The sequence below is a fragment of the Zalophus californianus genome, chromosome 12, assembly GCF_009762305.2.
Source record: "Zalophus californianus isolate mZalCal1 chromosome 12, mZalCal1.pri.v2, whole genome shotgun sequence".
NCBI lineage: Eukaryota > Metazoa > Chordata > Mammalia > Carnivora > Otariidae > Zalophus > Zalophus californianus.
Window position 1 is genome coordinate 77,822,828 of NC_045606.1, and position 23,756 is coordinate 77,846,583.

Sequence of the window (23,756 nt, forward strand, 5' to 3'; positions counted from 1 at the left end):
TATTTACTTTTTAAGGTAATCTCTGCACCCAACCTGGGGCTTAAACTCATGACCCCGACATCAAGAGTTGCATACTCTACTGACTGAGCCAGACAGGGGCCCCTGATTATCTATACTTTCATGTGGTATCTCATCTTGAATAAAATACCTGGGTTTCATAATATGTGATTACCATGGATTTATCATTCTAACTCCTCAACGAAAACATTTATTTTAAAATCAGACCCCCCAGAGAACTTATGAGTAAAGTCTGTATTACAAGATTATATATGTGTGCATGTGTGTATATAGTGCATGTGTATAGTGTGTGTGATATGTATGGTAATTTGTTACATGCTTTATGTGTCATATATCTTACATATATGATCTGACATCTCATATATATGTATGCAATACATATATATATAAATGAGATATGTATGTATCTATATACATACATATATATACATATACACCTATATACATATTTCTATAAATATTTGTGGTCACTGAAGACCAGTATAATTATATAAGCTCACTTTGTATATAAATTAATGTACATTATTGGTTTTCAAACGTGAATGTGGATCAAAATCACCTGGAAGACTTGTTAAAACACAGATTGCTAGGCCTTACCTACAGTTTCTGTTCAGCAGCTTTGTGATGGTTGGCATGGGGCCCAAAATTGGCATTTCTAACAAGTTCCAGGCTATGCCAATGCCAATATTCTGGGAATGACATTTCAAGAATGACTGATACAGATAATGATATTAACCACCATTTGTGATTTCTAGGTACTCGGGACTTTACTAAGTGGATTACTTCATTGTTTAGCCACAAAATTTCCATTTAGGTAACAATCGTTTTAATAGAGAAAATGTGACCTTAAGTTCTCTGCCATTAGCTATGCTTACTTTAGGGCTGCATTTATGAATTTGTTACTCTCAAATGTATTCTTCAATCTTGAAATTAAACCGATTTCCCTTTGTGTCCTATTACTAAAGTAAGATGCTTGGTATAAAAGCACCTAATGTGCGGGGAGTCTGGAATGCAGTGTAGACTCTCATGGGGGAACTTGGATGTAGTTCTTCCAGAATTTCTGCAGGCAGACACTAAGAGCTCTTACTTTGGCAGAGCAGTTCTTATGTCCAGTTGGGTTGGTTCCCCCCCACACTTCAAAGGAGAAGGGATACCCTGAAGTTCTGAAACTCTTTTGAGCAACTTGGAAGAATGGCGCCAGTTGCAATGATTTTGAAAGTGCTAGGACAATAATGCACCTAACTGGTCACAAAAATAGTCACTTGCCATCTTTCAAAATTAATCCAAAGACAGAAGTTAAACTTTTCCATAATTTATACTTGCATATTTGAAAAGAATTCCTTTGATCTATGTATTCCTTCAGTTCGCATACAATAGTATTTTTATTTTTGGTAGAGAAAAAATAGTTGATAAGAAGGGCAAAGTAACACTTTAAAAGCAACCTACATTTAAATTTTTAATAGTTTTCTGGGTTGAATGGTTATCCTAATGTAAGAAGGGTTATCTTAACCTTCCCTCTTGATGGAATTTTTAATTGCTCCTAGCTACTTATTTGATTGCAGGATTAGAAACATCTTATTAAAATTAAGTTTGGAAAATCAAGATATATATGGTACAGTAAGTAGCATTGTTTTTCCTGATCATTTTATTTAAAAACTGGGTAGTTTTTTTTTTTTTTATTTTAATACTTCTGTTTTCCTTTTAGCAAGCTTTTCAAGGCAGTGTTATGCTCATTTCTTGCCATGACACCCGTACCTGGGTGCCAATCTTTGCTCTAATAGCCTGCCGTACTTTTTAAACTTTGTTTTACTTAAATTGGCTTGTAATCGTAGACATTCTTTCTGTCATAGATTTGAAATTGTAAAGGTAAGCAACAGCAATGAAGGTTGCACTTACTCAGTTGAAAAATGTTGTGACTTTTTCTTAAGCTTAAATATCAACTCTCTCAATTTTCTCCGACTACAGAGGCCAGTAATAGTAGCCATGAGTCTCGTATTGGTCTAGCTGAGGGGTTGGAATCCGAGAAGAAGGCAGTTATACCCCTCGTGATCGTGTCAGCCCTGACTTTTATCTGTCTAGTGGTTCTTGTGGGTATTCTCATCTACTGGAGGTAAGTTGAGTGCTTGTTTTAGACGTGTGTTTCATAAAGCTTAGATTTTGCCTGTTATTTACCTGAAAGCTCTTCAAAGCGTATTCAAAATTCATTTTACTTGAGAGATACCATTAATTTAACCATGAATAAGGTGATTTTGTAAATCCAAAGACATAACATACAAGATTTGATTGTTCTTCATAGTTCAATGAAACAATTAAAGTTAAAATGGAGGAATTCCAGCTTCAGTTAATATTTAATACAGTATTTCGACAGCGTACTTTGATATTCATCTCATTAACATTCAAACATTATCATAGCATTTAACATAAATCTAAGCTTCTCAGCTTAAACGCTCCAGCTGTTACAATTTCAAAAGTTACTGTTTCAGAAAACATAATTTTTGATATAGTAAAAACAGAGTTTATTTATAATAGTGGATTTTATACAAGCTGCACATTGACTGCATACTGATAACAAAAAAGATAACCCATACATAAATGTAAAAATCAAGCAATTAAAATGTGGTTATAATGAGGAAATAAAGTTGATGACTGTATTAGGATGCATGGGATTTTAAAATTAATTATAATTTGCCTTTGGGGATGAAATATAGCTTTGCTATCATCAATAGTCTACTAAGACTTTTAAAGGACAAAGAAAATTGCACGCCTCCTAAGCTTCCTGTCCCATAGCAAGCAGAACACACTGCAAATTAGGGAGTTTACTGGGGAAACAATGTAAGTCAGTGTAACTATTATAACTGTATCTAGGAAAACAAAAACTTTATGACAATATAAGGAATCATAGTTTAGTAATTTCTTCCTTTGTTTTAAAAGAGAATTTTGTTCAGAAGCTTTATAATTAATTCCTTTTTTTAAGCAACATCTTCCTATAAGTTCATATGACCACTCTTTCCGTGTTATCCTAAAGTATATTCTCTCAGTTTATTCAAAAATATTTATCATGTTTATGGACTCTTTCCCATGTGTGTAGTACTATGTTGACTACTATGGAAAATATCAAAAAAGAATGAATGAGTGAGTGAACAAATGAATGAAGTCACTATGACTGAGAAATTTATGCTTATTGAGAATTTCCCATGAAAAATTTATAACATACTATATAAAAGTTTACATATGACAACAGAAATCGCTAATGGTAACAGGGTCAGAGAGCAAGGGATCTTGATAGGCCAAGATGACAGAGTCAGTTTAAGATGTAGGGCTTGAGCTGGATAAGATTCAGAAAGTGGAGATAAAGGAGACCAGAGACCAGCCTTCCAGGCAGGGACACAGCAGGTGGGAAGAATGGGAAGTAGGGGGCAGCTGGTTGTGTCTGAGACAGTGAGGTCTGGAGCCCGCAGTTGCATGTTTGGACATTGGTTGACTAAGGTAGAATGTTTTCATGACGAGCTGTGTTTCATATCCGACTGCTTTTACAGAAAAGAGCAAACCGCAGAGGACAGAGAACAGATCATACTTTTGTTACCATACATGAGCTGGGAGTCTGTTTTGTCCATAACACGATGCAAACAAAGCTGCTTTCTTCACTGATTCCTTTAATTGCCAATGACTCTTTTTTACAGAAGATTCCATGCTCAAAAGAGTGGCATGAACCCAGTACACAATCCATAAATGTTTGCTCAACAAGAATTCATATTGCAGGGCGCCTGGGTGGCTCAGTTTGTTGAGCAACTGCCTTCGGCTCGGGTCATGATCCTGGAGTCCCGGGATCGAGTCCCCCCATCGGGCTCCCTGCTCAGGAGGGAGTCTGTTTCTCCCTTTGACCCTCTTCCCTCTCATGTGCTCTCTTTCTCTTTCTCATTCTCTGTCTCTCAAATAAATAAATAAAATCTTAAAAAAAAAAAAAAGAATTCATATTGCTTTTCTCCCTACTCCCTCTGGGTTTGTTGGCCAAACTTTTTACCAACATTGATTTTGTGTTTGTTCAGATTCCTGGTTTCTATCTAATCTGATTTTCCCTGCCAAACCAATTTTTGAAATTATTTGGAATTAGAGTTAATTTTTTAAAAATAAGATGGAAAATAAACCCAAATTATACTTCATAAAAAATGGTTTTAGAATAAATTTCCAATAACAATGTCAGATGGCTTACAGTTATAATATTGAAAGAATGAGAATTTTAATCTTTTTTACTTAATATTTCAAGTTTATTTTTTGTAAATTTGGAAGTGTCTTATTTAATATGATTTGATATTTCATGGAAAATTAAAATCTGTAATGGTTTTTATTTTTTTTAAAGATTTTATTTATTTATTTGAGAGAGAGAGAATGAGAGAGAGCATGTGAGGAGGGAGGTTCAGAGGGAGAAGCAGACTCTCTGCTGAGCAGGGAGACTGATGCAGGACTCGATCCTGGGACTCCAGGATCATGACCTGAGCCGAAGGCAGTCGCTTAACCAACTGAGGGACCCCTGTAATGGTTTTTATATTTTATTAATAATGGGTCATCTCATCCGTATAACGTGCAGAAAAAAGATAGAAATTACCAGTTGAAAAATATTAAGTTGACCTTCACCAACAAGATGTTTCTCTTTTCCTCACAAATAACACTTTATGTACCTTGAATTCAGAGTGCATTATCTTAAAATATGAGCACTTTGATGATTTTATGTATATATTTTATATCTATCTATCTATCGAACAGTCTGATAAAATCTGTCACTCTTTTACTTACCCATTTAAAATTTAACATATCTGTCCTTCTCACATCCATTTGAATTTAATTCACTTCAAAATCTAACTTTTTAGATCAGTTATACCCCAGGGGTATTAGTTGATGACAGAAAATGACAATGTTAGTGCATTCTTCAAGGTTTTTGTGAGATATTCAAATTCTGGTGTAGACCCATATGATTTCGCTAGCCAGTATGAAAACGTTTTAGACCTTTGTGGAAAGAACAGCCTGTGGAAAGATTCAAAAACAAAATGGCATACTCACAGAAGTCCTAATAGTAACGCAGTCCTTATGAGTTTTTCCGAGCTGATATATTTAAATGTTTTTCTAACCTAATTTCTTAGGAGAAAAAAATAATTGTAAAGTGATATAATGAGTCATTTCTTTTGTCTCTTACCTAACTCAAGGTGGTCCCCTAGGTTTTGGGTAAACCTTGAGAGAAAGCATGTTGTAGCAGGAAGTCAGAACAAATTAGAGGTGATAAAATCTGGATCCCTTTCCCAGCTCTGCCTGGCATTTGTTCTATGGTCTTGGGCATGTCACGTAGCCATCTATGAACTGGTTTTCCTCTCTCTACCATTTCGGGGGAGGGTTCACTAGATCATCTCTAAGATTGCAGTCAGACCTTCTTTAGGGTTTCTGTGATGAATGCGGCATAATTTTGAATATGGTTACATTTGTATAAGGATCCAAAAAATGGAATAATAATTACACATTTCTAGCTTTTAATTCTAAATACTTAGTGTGATGAAAAGGTGTAAATCAAATATCAGATTAACATTGATTGATAGAACCTATGTCTACAAGTTTAAAACAGTCATCACTTTTTTCATCATGGCTGAGTGATAATTAGCAAGAGACATAGTTATCAACACTTAGCACATAGACGTGAAGACATTCACTGCTTATACAGAACAGATGGACTATAGATATTGAATCTTGTCATACATTAAATAATATGCCTTGAAATTATTTTCCAGATGTTTTAAGGTAGAATTTACATGAGCCAAATCGTATGTTTCTAAGTTGCGAAATGACTTCAATATGGAAGATTTTCAAAAAAGTTTTTTTTAAAGAAGACAAAGGGCAAACTTTTGAGAGCTTTTTTAAGAGTTGAAACCTGAAAAACACCAAAGGTGTAATCAACAAAATAGCACTCCATCAAAAGCAGTATAGAAAAGAACTTTACATAGATAGTCGTTTTGGCTTTGGGGAGTGGGAAGAAAAGCAATATGAGTTTTCTCTTGATCTTAAGTTCAAATTTATGAGTCACTAAGGATAAGCCGCCAACCCAGAATGGAGGCCTCCCAGTACCCTGCTGCCTCTAGTAGAATGTCACTTCGTAGGTAAAACTGCACTATAAAATATACTGAAGCAATATATTATTACTTTCATCAAGAATTGATCCTATGCTATTTTAACTTTTCCCACTTGCAAGTTTTTTGGTATGATTTTATAACATTCTTTTGTGGCTTATTAATACAAGTAATGCTATTGGACCACTTATTTGCTAGACCAACAAATATTTGCTTACATAACTAAAAAGAGTAGAGTTAGTATTTACCCAGATCCTCCAGTGAATATTAAACATACTAAACTCTAATACCAAAAGTTTTAATTTACCCTTTCCTGTTCTGTGAGGTGCTGCCTTCTTCCTATTTTCTTAGACCCATCCTCTCTCTACCCACCCATCAATCCATCCATCCATCCATCCATCCATCCATCTTTTACTCTAGATATATGTATTTCACCTCTCCCTCCCAAATGTTTTGAGATTTTAAGTTATCCCATTTGGGGCTCAGGTAGGCAAGAAGTCTAGGATGCAGCTGAATAACCTATGGTTAGTGGGATTTAGTTACTCCTGGAAATCCATCTAGTCATTCAACACTTAACACCTATTGTACTCTTGGCACTACGTTCAGAGTTGCGTTTATATAAATCAAAAGACATGGCCCCATCTTTTTAAAAATGTAATGAGGGTATAGGCACAAAACAAATATATTGCAAAATAATAACCCTAACTAACAATTAATAAAAAAATATTTAAAATTATGTAGAATAGAGTTCAGGAAGTGAAGGTCATCCTTGGATTAATTAACCATATTTTTCAAAACAGTCCTTGTAAAGGCATGGAAGTTTGTGTTGGGTGGGGTGCAGTGAAAAGAGAGAAACTAGAATGCTAGAGGTTGCTTAGGAATGAGAGTCTTCTTCACAGGGAAGATACCTCCGACCTGTCCTTAAGGAGGATAGTGTTTGCCTGGTGTATTCCTAAGTGAGGCATTTTGGTCAGGAGAACCATGACTAAAGCAGGGAGGACAAATCGTGAGTGAGGACGGGACAAGGCATGTTCAGCGATCTGTAACTTGTTTGTATTATTGGAGCATAAACTTCAAGGAGAAAGTCAAAACAGGTGAGGGCTGTAGCTAGGTAGTATTTACGTGCTGAAAGATCTTGGGTACCAGTATCTAAAAATCTGTCAAGTACAGAAATTGAGCTGATATATCAATGTAACAGGGAGATCAGATTTTTGGCTTGATAGCAAAAAAATATCCACAGTAAGAAGCATAACAGTGTAACGAAAAGGCCTCCTCTTTGGGTACCACTTAGAGGTACTTAGAATGAGTTTTCAGTTGGCATGAGAAAGAAATATCTAGCAACTAAGGATGATTCATAAAGGAATGAGGTCCTTGTCACCGGAGATAATCTTTATATGTCAGAGAGATTCTTTATCTGTTGCGATCTTGCACTAGGTCCCTTAAGACATTTTACAACTTTAAATTCATTGAAAAATAAACAGAAACCCTTTTACCAGCTTGTGTAACCACATTTTAGAGGAATCAAAGAGATTTAACTGTGATTTTAAAAGAAGTAGCAAGCCCAGTGTTTTCCCATCCATGTGGCAGGACGTGCTACAACTGTGGTTGCACAGATAAACCAAACTCCCCCGGTAGTTTCTGCTCCAGTCGGGTTGCACTTGTGCTCAAATGCAGACTCTCAGTTGGGTAGTTTCTCTATCATGAGCTCTGTGGCCCTCAGCCCTCCCCTCATTCATAGTCTGCTGTGCTCTCGCCACTTTCCAGGATGTGGACTTAGCTCAGGCAGCTCTGACACCTGATTCCACATCCATTCATCCCCCTCCCACACCACCTGCTCTCTCTTGAAGGCATTCTTGTGTTCTCTCGATTATCTGTGTCCTCTTATCAAAGGTTTATGTGATCACAGCAGAGGGTTGATCGTCACTATGCACGTCATTGCTTTTGGATTTTTTTTTTTTTGCTTGTGACATTAAGGTTACAAATAAACTATATAATTTTATACTACTCATACTTACATCATCAGTGAATTCCTTGAACAAATATTTTGGGGCCCCTACCACTGCTCTTTGCACTGAGGACTAACACTGCGTTTAGACAAAGCCCCTTGCCTTCGTGGGGCTTATATTCTGATGAGGGCAACTAAAACCATGTAAGACAAATATAAAAGTAAAGAATTTCAGAAAGTGGTAAGTGACACAAAGCTGACAAAAGGGACAATAATAGTGACTTGGTAGGATGAGCTAGTAATTTTAGCAACGTGGTCAGGGAAGGACTGTCACAGGAAGTGGCATTTGAGCCAGTGCAAAAATGATGGGAAGGAGGCAGGTGGCCAGAAGGAATGTCAAGAGCGAAAGCCCCAAGTTGAACTGACGGGGCCTCTTGGAAGGAGGAACAGAAGACCAGCGTGGGCCTGAGCCTAGTAGTAGGGGATCCTAGGAGAAGACACCCCTGATGTAGGTGGGGGACCAGGTCATGGAGGGTCTTATAGCCCCTGCTGAAGTAATTGAATATCATTCTAATTCCACGGGGAGGCCACTGAAGAATTTTATGCAGGGAACTGATTACTGAAGGAATTTTATAATTGAGGTGTGTCCTATAAGAACAAATGTTATGTTAAAGCTCATTAGAATAAGTATCTTGTAGCTTGAATCCTAAATGGAAAATGAGATTGGCATTTTTACCCAAACAGATATTTTTATTTAAGCCTAACCACTCATGAATAATATTTCAAATAAATTAAATGACCCACATCAAAGAGTGTCGTTAGCAGTTTTAATTATCTAAATTTTTTTAATTAAGTATGGTTTGCATTAGTTTAAAGCAGCAGTTGGTTCTTTGCTCTTCTCAATAGTTTATGGTGTGCTCTTACCAGATGTTACTCTTATTATCTGAATGAAAATGGATTCAGGTGACATTGTAGGTCATAGCTGTCGTTGATTCCAAATATATTCATTCTCAAAACCCTCATCAACAAGACTAGCATCTGTTGGAAAGAAAATCACGCCTGGTCTTGGTTATATGCTCATTATTTCCTCACTTCGTTCTGTCATTACTGCATTATCATACTCAGTATGTCTTCCTTTTTCATCAAAATATTACCACTGTGGAATTACATTTCTACATAGTCATAGCTACCTTTTGCTAGCATATGCTGAATATGCTCAGAAAGGTATAGTCACTTAAATATTGAGTGAAAAGAGCTTTGGACATGATTTTTTCCACTCCGGTCCAGGCCGAGGTGGCAGGACACACTGGTATATGACAACAGTGCGAGAGTAACTAGGGCATTGAAGTGTCCTTATCGTGGCAAAATCCTGTTGGGTACCAATCAGCTACAACTTCAAATGCCATCTCTGTTTTCAGCGTGTCCGATATCTCCTCACTCGGACGCATCTGGCACATGTAGAACTGAGATCCATTTGGAGGCCATAAAATTCTTTAATACTTCATGTTTTATAAAATAGATATAGCTTTCCATTTATGTTTTAATTCTGGAGATTTCTGTCATAATTTGCAAGCAGCTCAGAAGTCGTCTTATGGCAGCTAGTAAATAAATTGCTTTCTTTTCTTTCCAGGAAATGCTTCCAGACTGCACACTTTTATTTAGAGGACAGTACATCCCCTCGAGTAATATCCACACCTCCAACACCTGTCTTTCCAATTTCAGGTAATAGCTTAAGGTGTGACCAGGGGTAGCCGGTAGATGTTGAGTGAAAAGCATAATGTGGGAAGGTTTGTCCTTACTGGAGTACTTTGCAAATGGCTCTAATGGAGAGTTGCCCAAAATATTTATTACTGCCTTGTATCAGGCACCAAGGTTTCTATCTTATTCTCATTAATTTTGAACATTCTTAACCACATGGATGATATGGCAAAATAACTCATAATATTCAGGTATAGTCTGTTAACATAACATAGCAATAAAATATTATTTAAGAATAAGACTGACCTTCAGCTATTTCCAGTACTTTAATGGAAACCTGAACACAGAAGTCAGACTAAACCAAGGCAGTAGGGCTGGATAGGACAAAATAACAAAGAGAAGCATAATGCTTAGTTTCTTTCTGATCATCTGAATTTATGTGAGAAAAGCTTCCTTAACTACGGTAGGGGAAAAAATAAACTATAAAATGGTGGGAGTAGAAGAAAAACATGAGCACACAAAGAATGTGTAATTGCCTGAAATACTTAAAGTCACAATGTCAAACAGTTTGAATACTGTCTATTTTTAGCAGAACTTACCTGGTTAACAATATTCAAGAATTAGCCGGGGTCATTTTGACTGAGACATCCGTTGACCCTCGAGTTCACACTGTAAGATCACAGACACTTACTTGATTAACATTTTATAACATTTCAGAATGAAAAGTGGTAACAAAAAAGGAATTGCCCAGAAATATGTGAACCATGGAAGAAGCTCTGGAGGATAGAGGATAAAACAAAGACACAGGGAACCACCGAACCAGGGAAAACAGAAGGAAAAATTCGTCAGTGTGGTTCTTTTAAAGAGGCCTCTTTTTAAATTAACTGATACTCTGTATGTTATTGTTAGAGGCCCAAATTCCACAAGATGTTATCTCCTCAAATCTCATGACTTAAAAAACACTAAAAAAAAAAGAGAGAGAGAAGCATTTTCTGTGTAATTTTCAGGGGGCATAGGAATTAAAAGTGTTTGGCTTTTTCCTCTTTTATCCACTCTGAGTCTTTAGCCACCACTTACTTCTGTTTTTCTAGATAATTTTAAGATTCTGTACCTTTATTTAAGTACAGCACACTTTCTCATTAACATATTCAGAATTCTGAGATTGGCAGCTCTCAGGTGTCTGTTACATTTTGATTCCCTTCCCTTTCATACCTCATGTACAGACGCACTCAGCATGGGTGAGCAAATTAACAAGTCCCATATCATTTATTATTATTTTTTATTGTTAGAAAATTTTAATGGCCTATCCTTATAATAAAAACATACAAAACCTTAAAGGCAGAACAAAATCAGTTAAATAATCCCAAATCAGGACGTTGTCCAGGAACTCCAGAATCCCCTGTTCTACTTCTCAGAAGAGTTGTGATCAAGGGCATTTCCTCATTTCACCTGCGCTCCAGATCACCCAGATATCTGCCTTTTCGTGTAGAATCGGAAATTAAAGAGATATGTTAGTCTCACTTACTTGCAGACCAGTTCGTGAAAGAAATGACCAAAACACATGACTGTAAATAAAAAGTAGTCAGTTTGGTTGTGAAAAGAGGTTAGCTGTGCAGGATAACATCTGTGGGTTTGAAGGACCCTTATGGGAAGAGCTAATGGTTTAGATGTGACAAGTTATTTCTGTTTTCTTGTCTAATTATAAAAGCTACTTCCAGGCAAGATCCTTCTGCAGATGTGAAGGCAGAATTACACCTTTGTCTAGTGTTTCTCAAGCTTAACTGGCTAATTCAATTTTAGTATTCAGGTACACTCATCTAAGAGAGAGAACAGATGGATTCTACTTTTTAAAAAAATCAACAAATTCTTGGTAACTGAAGCTTAAAAATATTAAATGGCCTGGATGCTGAACATCTGTTGATGTAAATAAGTGTTTCTAGTGAAATGTGTTTGATGTTTCCTTGTCAGAGAAATCACTTGTGAAATTGCATACTGTGAACTAGTAATATGTTTAATCTAAGAAAGTCTTTCCAGATGGGGGGAAGAAAAAACAGAGCCAGTTAAAATAATTTGGCCCCTTCACAATTAATTAACAGATCCAATGACTTTGTTTACATAGCATATTTTCAAGTTAGAGTTCTTGAAATTTTACATATTAAAAGTCCCAAAGGTTTTTGACATTATCCTTAATGAATAGTCTGCATATCAATGTTTTCTATTATTTATAGAGAGAAGGAAAAAATGTTTTCAAATGTAAATATCTGACTAACCGTAAAACATTAAGCTATGTAATTTTATAAAACTGAAATTACACTATATATGATATTTAGTTCATGGTAAAAATTGAAAATATTTCTGCATTTTTTTTAAAGATTATTTATTTGAGAGAGAGAGAGAGCACGAGAGGGGGGAGGGTCAGAGGGAGAAGCAGACTCCCCACCGAGCGGGGAGCCCGATGCGGGAAGCCCGATGCGGGACTCAATCCTGGGACTCCAGGATCATGACCTGAGCCGAAGGCAGCCACCCAACCAACTGAGCCACCAGGGCACCCTCCCTCTGCATTTTTTTTTACCCAGAAATCACATTCATGTGAAATGTGTTAATGTAAATGCAACTCCTACTCGTGTTAAAGAAAGTTACCCATAAAAAGATGCAGTCCGTTGATAAGACGTGAGGCTTTGGTGGTATTCATTATTTAACTTTAAATATTAATTCTTGTTTCTCTAGAGCATGAACAGAAAAGAGATTCATGATCAAATCAGAATTATAAAATGCAAGTTATGATTGATAGTAAATTTGGAGAAAATTGATAATTGTTGCTTAGTGTCTCATTGGAAGCTGCAATTCCCTCGGGGTTGTAGGAATAATTGAACTTTGAAGTTGTTTGAGAAGAAGGCACTTTATAAATCTTTATAAGTGAGAGGCATATTCCTTTCTGTTGAATTATCCTTTCCGAACTAATTTTCTTTCTATTTACTTAGATGATGTTGGAGCAATTCCAATAAAGCACTTTCCAAAGCATGTTGCAGACTTACATGCAAGTAATGGGTTTACTGAAGAATTTGAGGTATGATTTTAATATGCCTATTTTAAATAATATGGAAAATAGTAAATTTAAAAGATTCAGCAGTAGGCTATTTCTTGGCCTAAAGACACTGAAACCATTTTCACTTCTAGGAAGAATATTAGCTCTGTAATCACTTAAGTGTTTAGATGTGTTATGGTTACCATATAATTTAGAAAATTGGTTTTCCATTTTAAAAGCCACATTGTCCTTGTAGGAAAAAACGTTGTTAATTTTCTCCCATAAAGTACAGAATTCCAGTATTCTTCTTTTAATCTGAATTAGTACCACCGAGTCCTTTTAATTTTCTAAATTATATAAATTATACTAAACTACTAAATTTCATGATTTTCAACCAAAGTACGTATACACTCTTACTTGTTAAGTATTACATCAGTGTAAATGCAGAAGCATTTATTATACAAGGTCTAATAAATATTATGCGAGGTAAAATCCTATCTTCTCCTCAAGAAAATATGCGTTTCTAAAAAACATTTGAACTGCACAATCAGTAAAAATTTTTCTAGTAATATTCCATAAAATAATCTTAATATAGTAATATAATAATAATTCCATAAAATAATAAAGTTAGAAGAGGCAGAGAAATCTGCTGCAAATTTACCATGGCCCACAAAACTATCAGTTAAGCACACTTAAGTCCAGAGTTAACAATGACAACCACAAAAAAATAAAGTTACCGTTATTGAGCACTCCCTAATATGCTGTTCGTTGCACTAAATGCTTCTACATTCAATCTTCATCCAACTCTGGAAGTTATTTGATTTTTATCTCTATTCATATACTGATAAAGTCCACTTCCATAGAAGTCAGTTAACAACTCATAAATGGTAGAGCTGGGACACTTATCTCGATGAGCATTGAGTGATGTATAGAATTATTGAATCATTATACTCTACACTACAGCTAATATAACACTGCATGTTAATTATACATCAGTTTAAATAAATAACTAATTAATTTTAAAAATTAGCAGGGCTGGGATTCAAACCTGGGTCTGTGATTTTCAAACACAATACTTTCCATTCCAGCAAGCGAGAGATCTTTAGCCTCCCCTCTAGCCCCTCCCCTCTAGGAAACATCACTTTGCTTCTCTGTCTCCACCCTCAACCCAGAAGTGCTCTATGGATCTCCCTCTTTGAAACACATTGAGCACTGATCCTGATCAGAGGGTGTCCCACTCTCCCCCTTGCACCCAGCATCTGCTTCCCAGGAGTCACATCAGCCAAGATATGTTTAGGGAAGGAAAATGCCATAAATTAGAAAGCTTTAAGAAATCAAAAGAAATAGAAGTGAAATGTGATACATTTGCACTAAATTAAAAATAATAGAAGCCAATTCATTTAATCTTAAAAGAAATCTGAGTCATTGAAATAGAAAGCAACAAGAGGTAATGACTAAGTGGAATAATATAAAGAATTACGTATTTAAAACATCAAATTATTTTCTCTTACCATAATAGAGATTAGAGGGTAGGTGGTGCCGTGTTAACTCACAGAAACTATTAGGCTCACATCAAACAAAATCGTGATTGAAAGAGGGAGAGTGTGTCAAGGATGGGTCTCATTTTCCAAATGTTAAAAGCCAGAAGGAAAAATAGACGATTTATAATAAAAGTTGCTGATAGCACATGCACAAAGGCAGAATCATAGTTTTAACAACTATAAAATCATTTTCAATATTATTAAGCAGCTCATAATTAAATTAATAAAATAACCTCACATTTTTACTTAAAAGTGTATTCTTAATTCCATTGCTTTTAACTCACAGTCTGATTCAAGAAAACGTTTCATTAACTTAATAATTAGCTTAATAATTGATAATGCTATGCCTTTTAAGTGGTTCATAATATTAAATTGTGTTTAAATCTAGAGTCAGAATGGCTTACTGCACAAGAGGCCTTAAAACCTTATCTATAGGGAGACTGGGCCATTTGCTGATGAGTCAGATTCATATTTGGGTTATATACTTTCTCAAAAATTATAAAGCTTTCATGTTATTACCTTAATACTAAATAATTGTGAGTTTCTACCTAATGTATTTAGATGGAAAAACATCTCTAAAAAGGATTTTAATTCATTTTAAAAGATAATTGGCAGAAATAATTTCTCTGTACCCAACAAGGTTTAAATTAAAAAGAGGTCTACTAATTAAATATGTTGAAAGTAATGCTATCTAAATTTTGTTTCAAAACAATATAGTATATGTGATAAATAAATTTAGAAGAATTTTTAATGTTCTGATAGCCCTAAGTCTGTTACAAACCACCTAATAGGAAGCTGTTTGTCTTTAAAATTACTCCAAGTAAATAAAAAATGTGTCACTAATTCAGAGTTTCAAATAGTGCTATAGTGGTCAAATAAAATTACATTCGGATATTAGCAAATCTGACTAATGCAACAAAATGTGTCATCAAATATATGGTTTTTCTCATCTGCATTTTTTATATTCATATTATTATACCACTGTCCCCTTTTAAAAGTGTTATTTTTTTCCTTTTACATAATTTTAAGGTTCCAAATTGTTAGAAGTTTTTATTTGCATGCAACTGTTTGAAACATTCTGTTTTGTTACTATTTGACGAATGTATTTATTGCATGATCATAGTTTTCCATTGTAAACCTAATATGAACGCTTTTTTTTCTCATTTGTCGTGTGCTGTGGAATTTGATTTCTTTACTTTTTTGGCATTCATTCCCTCATTAGACACTGAAAGAGTTTTACCAGGTAAGGCATTATTTCACTGCATTTTCTCTTAGCCAAGAAATAGTTATAACATGTAAAAACAATTTTTGGGGGATAGACTAATTTGTTTGTGTTGTCATCTATGTTATATTTTTAAGGCACTTTGTTTGGAAGGATAGGTGTTCAAATGTGGTCCATACATTTCTTTACAGGAAGTGCAGAGCTGTACTGTTGATTTAGGTATTACAGCAGACAGCTCCAATCACCCGGACAATAAGCACAAGAACCGGTACATAAATATCGTTGCCTGTGAGTATATCCTTAACTCAGCCCTGGCTCTGTTAGCACTGTCATTCCTGGGCTCTTCTGTGTTGTCCTCACGTCTGACAGCAGACCTCAGTATCGTTGTGTCAGGACCTTGGTATCAGGGAATAAGGCTTGTGTTAGCTAGTACATGGCATTATATTCCTCTAACTGAAATACAGCCTGTAATTAACGATAGGTCTCGTTTAAACAAAACAAACTCAAATTGTCACCGAGGCCCTTCTTCAAGCCCCATGGGCTATAAATCTGTTCTTATGGTTTCCCTCATTATTTATATCCCCTGGTCCTATTTTCATTTGAGATCTATTTGCTTCTATGTGAATTTACGAACCAAATAGATTTTCTTTAGACTTTATTTTTCCTTCTAGCCTTTTCTTCTCTTTCTTGCCATTCTTCCTGGGGTCTTATAAAGGGCGAGTTGGATTATTTTTTATTCCTTCTTTCCCTTTATTTTCTTAGCTGTTTTTTTTTTCAATGAGCAGCTGTCTCTTTTGTCAAATGCAAATGTATCTGTTTTTTCCCTATGAAATTACCATCTTTCTTCCATTTTCTTACAGCATCTCATGTTTACATATGTTCCCTCTTACTTTCCTTTACATTCCCCTCCATCTCTAGAAATCCATCTACAACCCCTCCCCCAAAACTTACACTCCTCTCCTTCCTTACATATTCAGTGGGCCTCCCTGGATCCTATGAACACAGTATTACCAGCTTGGTTATTTAAGTTCTGGTTCCATCCTGGAAGCCAATGAAAATGAAACTGCACTTTTTTTTTTTTTAAGTTTTTATGTACATTCCAGTTAGTTAATATACAGTGTGGTATTGGTTTCAGATGTATAATACAATACAGTGATTCAACACTTCCACACAACACCCGGTGCTCATCACAAGTGCCCTCCTTAATCCCCATCACCCATTTAACCCATCTCCCCCTCACCTTCTGTCTGGTACCATCAGTGTGTTTCCTATAGTTAAGAGTCTGTTCCTTGGTTTGTCTCTCTCTCTCTCTTGTCTTTTCTTCCCTTTGCTCATTTGTTTTCTTTCTTATATTCCACATACGAGTGAGGTCGTATGTATTTGTCCTTCTCTGACTGACTTATTTTACTTAGTATAATACTTTTAGCTTCATCTATGTTGTTGCAAATGACAAGACCTCATTTGTTTCCATGGCTGAGTAATATTCCATTGTGTGTTATGTATGTATGTATATATATACCATTTTTTTCTTTATCCATTCATCAGTCCATGAACGCTTGGGCTGTTTCCATAATTTGGCTATTGTCGATAATGCTGCTGTAAACATCAGGGTGCATGTATCCCTTTGAATTGGTATTTTTGTATTCCTTGGGTAAATAAATACCTAGTAGTACAATTGCTGGATCATAGGGTAGTTCTATTTTTAACTTTTTGAGGAAACTCCATACTATTTTCCACAGTGGCTGCACCAGTTTGCATTCCCCCCAACAGTGCAAGAGGGTTCCCCTTTCTCCACATCCTCACCGACACCTGTTGTTTCTTGTGTTGTTGATCTTAACCATTCTGACAATGTGAGGTGAAATCTCATTGTAGTTTTGATTTGCCTTTCCCTGGTGATCAGTGACATTGAGCATCTTTTCATGTGTCTGTTGGCCATCGGTGTGTCTTCTTTGGAAAAATGTCTGTTCACATCTTCTGCCCGTTTTTATTTGGATTATTTGGGGGTTTTTTGGTGTTGGTTGTAGTTCTTTATATATTTTGGATACTAACCATTTTATTATCACTTTTTCTTAAATAGTTTGGATAGATGCTACTTCCTTTCCACAGGGCTGACACAAATTTTTATTAGAAAGGTTCAGTAGGACATTCTGCTTCATGTTGGTCTTCCTCACCTGAAGCAACTCTCCTGGCTGCACATCAAAATTCAGCTGCTGCTTGGACAGGGTGAAGTTGTTAAACTATTCCCGCTACAAGCCAAACAGAAAACACCTACCAAGTAATTAAGAAGGGGATGGAGATTAACATTTGTTGTACACCTTCTCTGTGCCTGGCTCTGTAAATACATGATTTCATTTAATCCCTGAAATGATCTGGCACATAGATATAATAGTCCTATTGTAGAAATGAAGAAAACAACCCAGCAAATTTACACAAAAAAATAGGTCAGCCTGGCATCAGACCCATCTTTTTGTTGCCATATGTCTGTTTCTGCATCCATTCCCTGCTCTTTGAGCTGCTGTTGTCCCAGAAGCTGTAATATCTCAAGATGTCTCTCCAGTTGTCCTGGTTTGGACTGTATTCACTTCTTCTTCTTCTTCTTCTTTTTTTTTTTTTTGTATTCACGTTTTCATCCTTGAAAAGAATAAATAAATCCTGCCCCATGAAACTACCAATTTTCCTTCTAGTAACACTTCCCTTTCTTAATGTGTCGTTCTTCCAAATATATATAATTTCTCTGTAGAACTGAAATTGATCTCAAAGTCCCCATTTCAGAGTGTTTTCATTGCTGCAGTACACCATGTCTGAGTTAGCGTCGTTTTCACCCCCCTTTAAATAGTGCCAGACCCTCGCCCTGTTCTCGGGCAGCCGTTCTCCTCCCTCACTGTGCTCCTTGAGGTTGTACCCATGAACGAGCTGTTGGCTAGAACCATTCACAGAAAATCCCTAGGTCCCTTCTACTTCCCTCTCTACTTTCTCCTCCTCCACCAGCCTCTTATTCAAGAATGCATACTCTGCCATCCTTCTTTAGCTTTCTGAGACACCCCCCTCCGACCCCCTCCTCTACCTTTCAGTGGCTCTCCACTGTTCACAGCCCCAAGATCCATCCTTAGAAACCCATCTAAGACACCAGTGTCACCTTCCAATCTTTATGAAAATTCTTATTATCATCCCAAACCAACACAGTCTCTGCCTTCAAGTCCCCCCTCATGCTCTGCACCTCCCTTGACACCTGAGCATTCCTTTCTGTATATAAGTCCGTGCTCATCATTTGCATTAGACAACTTGCTGAAGGCAGGAGCTCTTGTTATATTTATCTTTGTCATCTCTGTATCCCCATAAAGCCTACTAAATGTGAATTATATTTGCACTTATTTTAATTGTATTTGATGTATCATTATGTAAATATAAATGACCTTTGTGCTGAAAAGTGGTCCATGCTACAGTGAAATATTTTCTTTTTCTTTATTACAGATGATCATAGTAGGGTTAAGCTTGCACAACTTGCTGAGAAAGATGGCAAACTGACTGATTACATCAATGCCAATTATGTTGATGTAAGCATGCTTCAATTGAAACATTTATGAAATTACATTAGACTATGAATTTATTATACCACTGTGCTGTACTTATATAGTGCTTAATACATGTTATATGATAGATAATAAAAAGTACAAATCAGCAGTCGGACATCCCATGGCTAAAGGATTTCATATTGAAAAACACTCAAGTCCTTGTACTTGGTTTCTCTCCTGGGTGAGAGAGGTGATTTAGGTTGAAAATGAATGTTCAAGGTAGAATGTTTATATGCATTTGGGTAGGTTTATAACTCTTTAAGTGTGAGGGACAGGACTCCCGTTTATTTTGAATGTCCCACAGTTCCCAGCCCAATATTGTATGGATAGGACATGATCAATAAATCCTGACGGAGAGGTTCCCAAGGCAGTCCTGTGGCTACAAGGCAAACATGTGATTACTAAACCAGTTATTGGCCTTATAATCTTGGCACTTCTCAGGATACCCAGCCATGTGGGACTATTAGAGATCTCCAGGGACCACTGACTAATTGACTGGGTTTTCACTGTGGTCAGTTGAATGTCAGTGGAGCTCAGTTCTTTTCCTGACACTGACCTTGCAGTCTAGCTGCCTTCAGGTTTAGGCCATGTGGAACAGTTAATTCGGAGAAGTGAGCACCACTTATAAATATACAGTGAATTTGGTATAGGCAGCCACTTCATGCTTCCAGAGGAGTTGTATGTCACATCCAACATGGGCTTTTTTCACGGGCTTTGGAGTTAGAATTGGTTTTGAATCCCATCTCTGTCCCTGGGTGGCCAGGAAAGCTTGGAAAGCCACTTAACTCCCCTGAGCTTCTCCCCATCTCCAGATCAAGGATGATGCTTCCATTTTGCAAGGATTCGGGCAAATGTTCGCAAAGCATCCTGGATAACAGTGGGTGCTCAGGGAAGGAGAGCTAGCAGTGATTAGCGCTGCTCAGTATCACCAAGGAGAGGGGATTTCCCAACTGTTGTAAACAGCTGAGCCCCAATGCCTCAAAGACATTTCAGAGCAGCACAATTAAAGACAAGCATAGTAAATAGACTTAGATTAAATGTACTTGGACTAAGGGTGCAGGAAATAGTGTCTGTATCAAAGCAAAGAGAACTTTTTTTTTTTACAAAGATCATAGTTAAAGAATTGCTGTCTTTGCTAGTACTATCAAGTTTCTCCACCATTGCAGGATTATTTTTTATGGTTTTTCTTTCACAGAAAAAAAATGCACTGACCTTAAAAACGTACATATTGAACAGTAAAAATAGCATAGAATCAGTAATGTAGGAAAAAATATTTGTCATTTGTTTCTTTAGGGCTACAACAGACCAAAAGCTTACATTGCTGCCCAAGGCCCACTGAAATCCACAGCTGAAGATTTCTGGAGAATGATATGGGAGCATAACGTAGAAGTTATCGTCATGATAACAAACCTTGTGGAGAAAGGAAGGGTATGTAGGTAATCCATTATCTCATCCCCCATCTAATAATCAGAAGTGCTTTGAGTTGCTTTTAATAGAGTCAACATCAGGAAGCAGCAGAAGTTAAGAAGGTTAATCAGGATTCCTTTCTAGTAAGTATGACAGCTAAAAGGAAACTTAACATTGTAGGTCAGAATTTCACTATAAATCAAGCTATCTGCTATATAATTTTTAAAAATATTTATTTATTCTTAGAAAAAGAGAGAGAGTGAGCAGGGGGAGGGTCAGAGGGAGAGAGAGAGAATCCTCAAGCAGACTCCCCACTGACCATGGAGCGAGAAGCAGGGCCTGATCCCAGGTCCCTGCCATCATGACCTGAGCCAAAATCGAGTCGGAACAGTTAACTGACTGAGCCACCCAGGCGCCCCCAAGCTGTCTGCTATTTAAATGCATTCTTCATACAGTGAGAAAAAGTAATGAGCCCCTTTGCAATGGGGCTCATTGCAAAGCAGTACAGAGTGAAATCGATTTTAATTCACTGGAGCTGGATTCTAGTCCTGCTTTGTAATGACTCAGTACATCTGGCTTCCCTTTCTTCATCTGAAAGGGGAAGTTTGGACCAGATCCTTTCAAGTCTTTCAGCTCTGTAATTCTCTCCCTGGTCTCCTCTAAAAACTACTCCCAATCACATAGAAAGAAAGAAAATGTTTGGAAGAATGAGGGAGTTCATTCCTGCCCCAGTGTTAGACCTCTGCTGATTTCAGGGAGAACTTTTATATCGAGCCTTTGAAATATGGAAATAGCATCTTTACGTTCTCTTTTGCAGAGAAAATGTGACCAGTACTGGCCTGCTGATGGTAGTGAAGAGTACGGGAACTTCCTGGTCACTCAGAAGAGTGTTCAAATGCTTGCTTATTATACTGTGAGGAGTTTTACTTTAAGAAACACAAAGATAAAAAAGGTGAGTCCACAAATGAAGGATATCATCAATTGAATAATACATCTGGTCTTTTTTTAAGTGAGTGGGTGATACAACCAAAGCAGGCTGAAAAGATACAGAATTAAAGGCATTGAGAGTTCTTACCACAACCATGCCTCATTCCCAAATGCTTCTGCTAAGTCTCCGACTGTCAGTGCTGGCTTAGGAGCCAGATTGGTCTTGGTGCCATCCGCATGGTGGATGTGATGCTCAAATGAAAGTTCCTGCCCCATGTGATAACTGAGCATCCAACTAAAAATAGTGGAGATTGAAATAAGGAAGGAAAAAAAAAAATGATGTATAAATCAGGGTTCTCCAGAGAAACATTATGTGTGTGATTGAGATTGAGAGAGAGAGAGAGGTTTTTTTTTAAATTTTAGTTATTTTATTTGAGAGGGAGAGAGAGTGTGTGTGTGTGAGTGGCAGGCAGGGAAGAGGGAGAAAATCCCAAGCAGACTCTGCTGAGCGTGGAGCTGGGCTCGACATGGGGCTCGATCCCACGACCTTCAGATCATGACCTGAGCCAAAACCAAGAGTCGGACACTCAACTGACTGAGCCACCCAGTACCCCGAGAGAGAGAGATTTTTAAGGAATTGACTTCATGCCGGAAATACAGGCAAGGTTTTTATGTTTTAATCACAAGGAGAATTCCTTCTTCTTCAAGAAACCTCAGTCTTTATTCTTAAGGGCTTCAGTTAATTGGATAAGGTTTACCCACATCACAGAGTATGATCTGCTTTACTCAAAATCTATTAATTTAAGTGTTAATCACACTAAAAAAATACCTTGACAAGGACGGGCACATGGCTGGCTCAGTCAGTAGAGTACACAACTCTTGATCTCAAGGGTTGTGAGTTTGAACCCCACGTTGGGTGTAGACATGTTTGTGTAAAGACTTTCACATTAATTGGAAAAAATAAAAAATAAAAATAAAATCTTAATTGGGTATTAAAGAGGGCATGTACTGAATGGAGCACTGGGTGTTATACACAATGAATCATGGAACACTACAGCAAAAAATAAATAAGTAACAAAAACAAAAAACAAAAATTCAATCTTAAAAATAAAAAAAATCTTGACAGGAACATCTGGTATGACTGGTATTTGACCCAACTACCAACCACTGTAGCTTAATCAAATTAACACATAAAATTAGCCATCACAAGCGACCGTGTGTTTTTTTGCTTCATTATGTACCACCAAAATCCAGTTAATGTTTAAGGACCTGTGAGTGTGCATGAGTGTGTTTGCATGCACGCATGTCTGTGTGTAATCCCGTGACAACTCTCCGAACTCTTGCAGGGCTCCCAGAAAGGAAGACCCAGTGGGCGTGTGGTTGAACAGTACCACTACACTCAGTGGCCTGACATGGGAACGCCAGAGTACTCGCTGCCGCTGCTCACCTTTGTGCGAAAGGCATCCCATGCCAAGCGCCACGCTGTGGGGCCTGTGGTTGTCCACTGCAGGTGAGTCTCAGAGGCGGGTTTCTCAGCCCACAGAGTGCCTTCTGCTAACAAAAAGGGAATCCAAAGAGCAAAGGTTTTGCCAAAATCAGGATGATTTTGAAGTGAAGTGAGGGGGGATGAGATTACATGCCCATTTTCAAAAACATTGACCACTAGGAAATGAGTATGCTGGACTCAGAATTTGATTGCTAAATATTTCAAAGCACCAGATATTTTTTATGATGTTTATTATTCTATTGAACTGTTGAATTGGATTTTAACTTATTAAATGTGTGAGGCAGGAGGAACCATGTTTTGTCATTAAACAGATGTTTATTATGACATAATATCATGGGATAAAAATGCTTGGGACATAACCCCTGTCCCTAGGAGTTATTGGTCCCTTGTAGAGTTATTATATCAGGGTTATATGAGAGAAACCAAAGTGCACAGAGGGTGAAGAATTTGGCGAAATACTCAAGTTGTTTTTAAACAGTTTGGGATCAAAATTCTTTTCTCATTTTCGGAGTTCTACCTAATATATTAAGGTGTTATCAACTCATCGTTACCCAATTACTTTATGTCCAAGACTAATTTGATGAAGAGGAATAAGGATATTTCAAAGAAAGAGAAAAAAATGTGTCAGAGGTTTTAATCTAGTATTTTTCAGTTAAAATAAAAATAACAGTTAACATTTACCGAGTGCTGATTGTATGCCAAGCTTTATGACCACACAAATCAAGTCGATTTCTATGTACAGTATTTTTGTCAAGTGGTGTCTGTGTTTCTACAGAAGTAAATGTTT

General features: G+C 36.8%; 1 protein-coding gene across 5 annotated transcripts in view; it reads left to right on the top strand.

The window, feature by feature from the left end:
- PTPRZ1 (protein tyrosine phosphatase receptor type Z1) overlaps nucleotides 1-23,756 on the top strand; it is a 166,074-nt gene that overhangs the window by 125,310 nt on the left and 17,008 nt on the right. For 3 of the 5 annotated variants that reach the window (XM_027574175.2, XM_027574172.1, XM_027574174.1), the window contains exons 13-21: nucleotides 1,984-2,128; nucleotides 9,701-9,792; nucleotides 12,750-12,835; nucleotides 15,557-15,577; nucleotides 15,748-15,844; nucleotides 19,028-19,110; nucleotides 20,422-20,556; nucleotides 21,353-21,487; nucleotides 22,809-22,972. In XM_027574175.2, coding sequence (XP_027429976.1) covers nucleotides 1,984-2,128; nucleotides 9,701-9,792; nucleotides 12,750-12,835; nucleotides 15,557-15,577; nucleotides 15,748-15,844; nucleotides 19,028-19,110; nucleotides 20,422-20,556; nucleotides 21,353-21,487; nucleotides 22,809-22,972 — 958 coding nt within the window. The remainder of the gene's footprint in view (nucleotides 1-1,983; nucleotides 2,129-9,700; nucleotides 9,793-12,749; nucleotides 12,836-15,556; nucleotides 15,578-15,747; nucleotides 15,845-19,027; nucleotides 19,111-20,421; nucleotides 20,557-21,352; nucleotides 21,488-22,808; nucleotides 22,973-23,756) is intronic. The other 2 variants (XM_027574176.2, XM_027574173.1) reach the window with 1 other exon arrangement.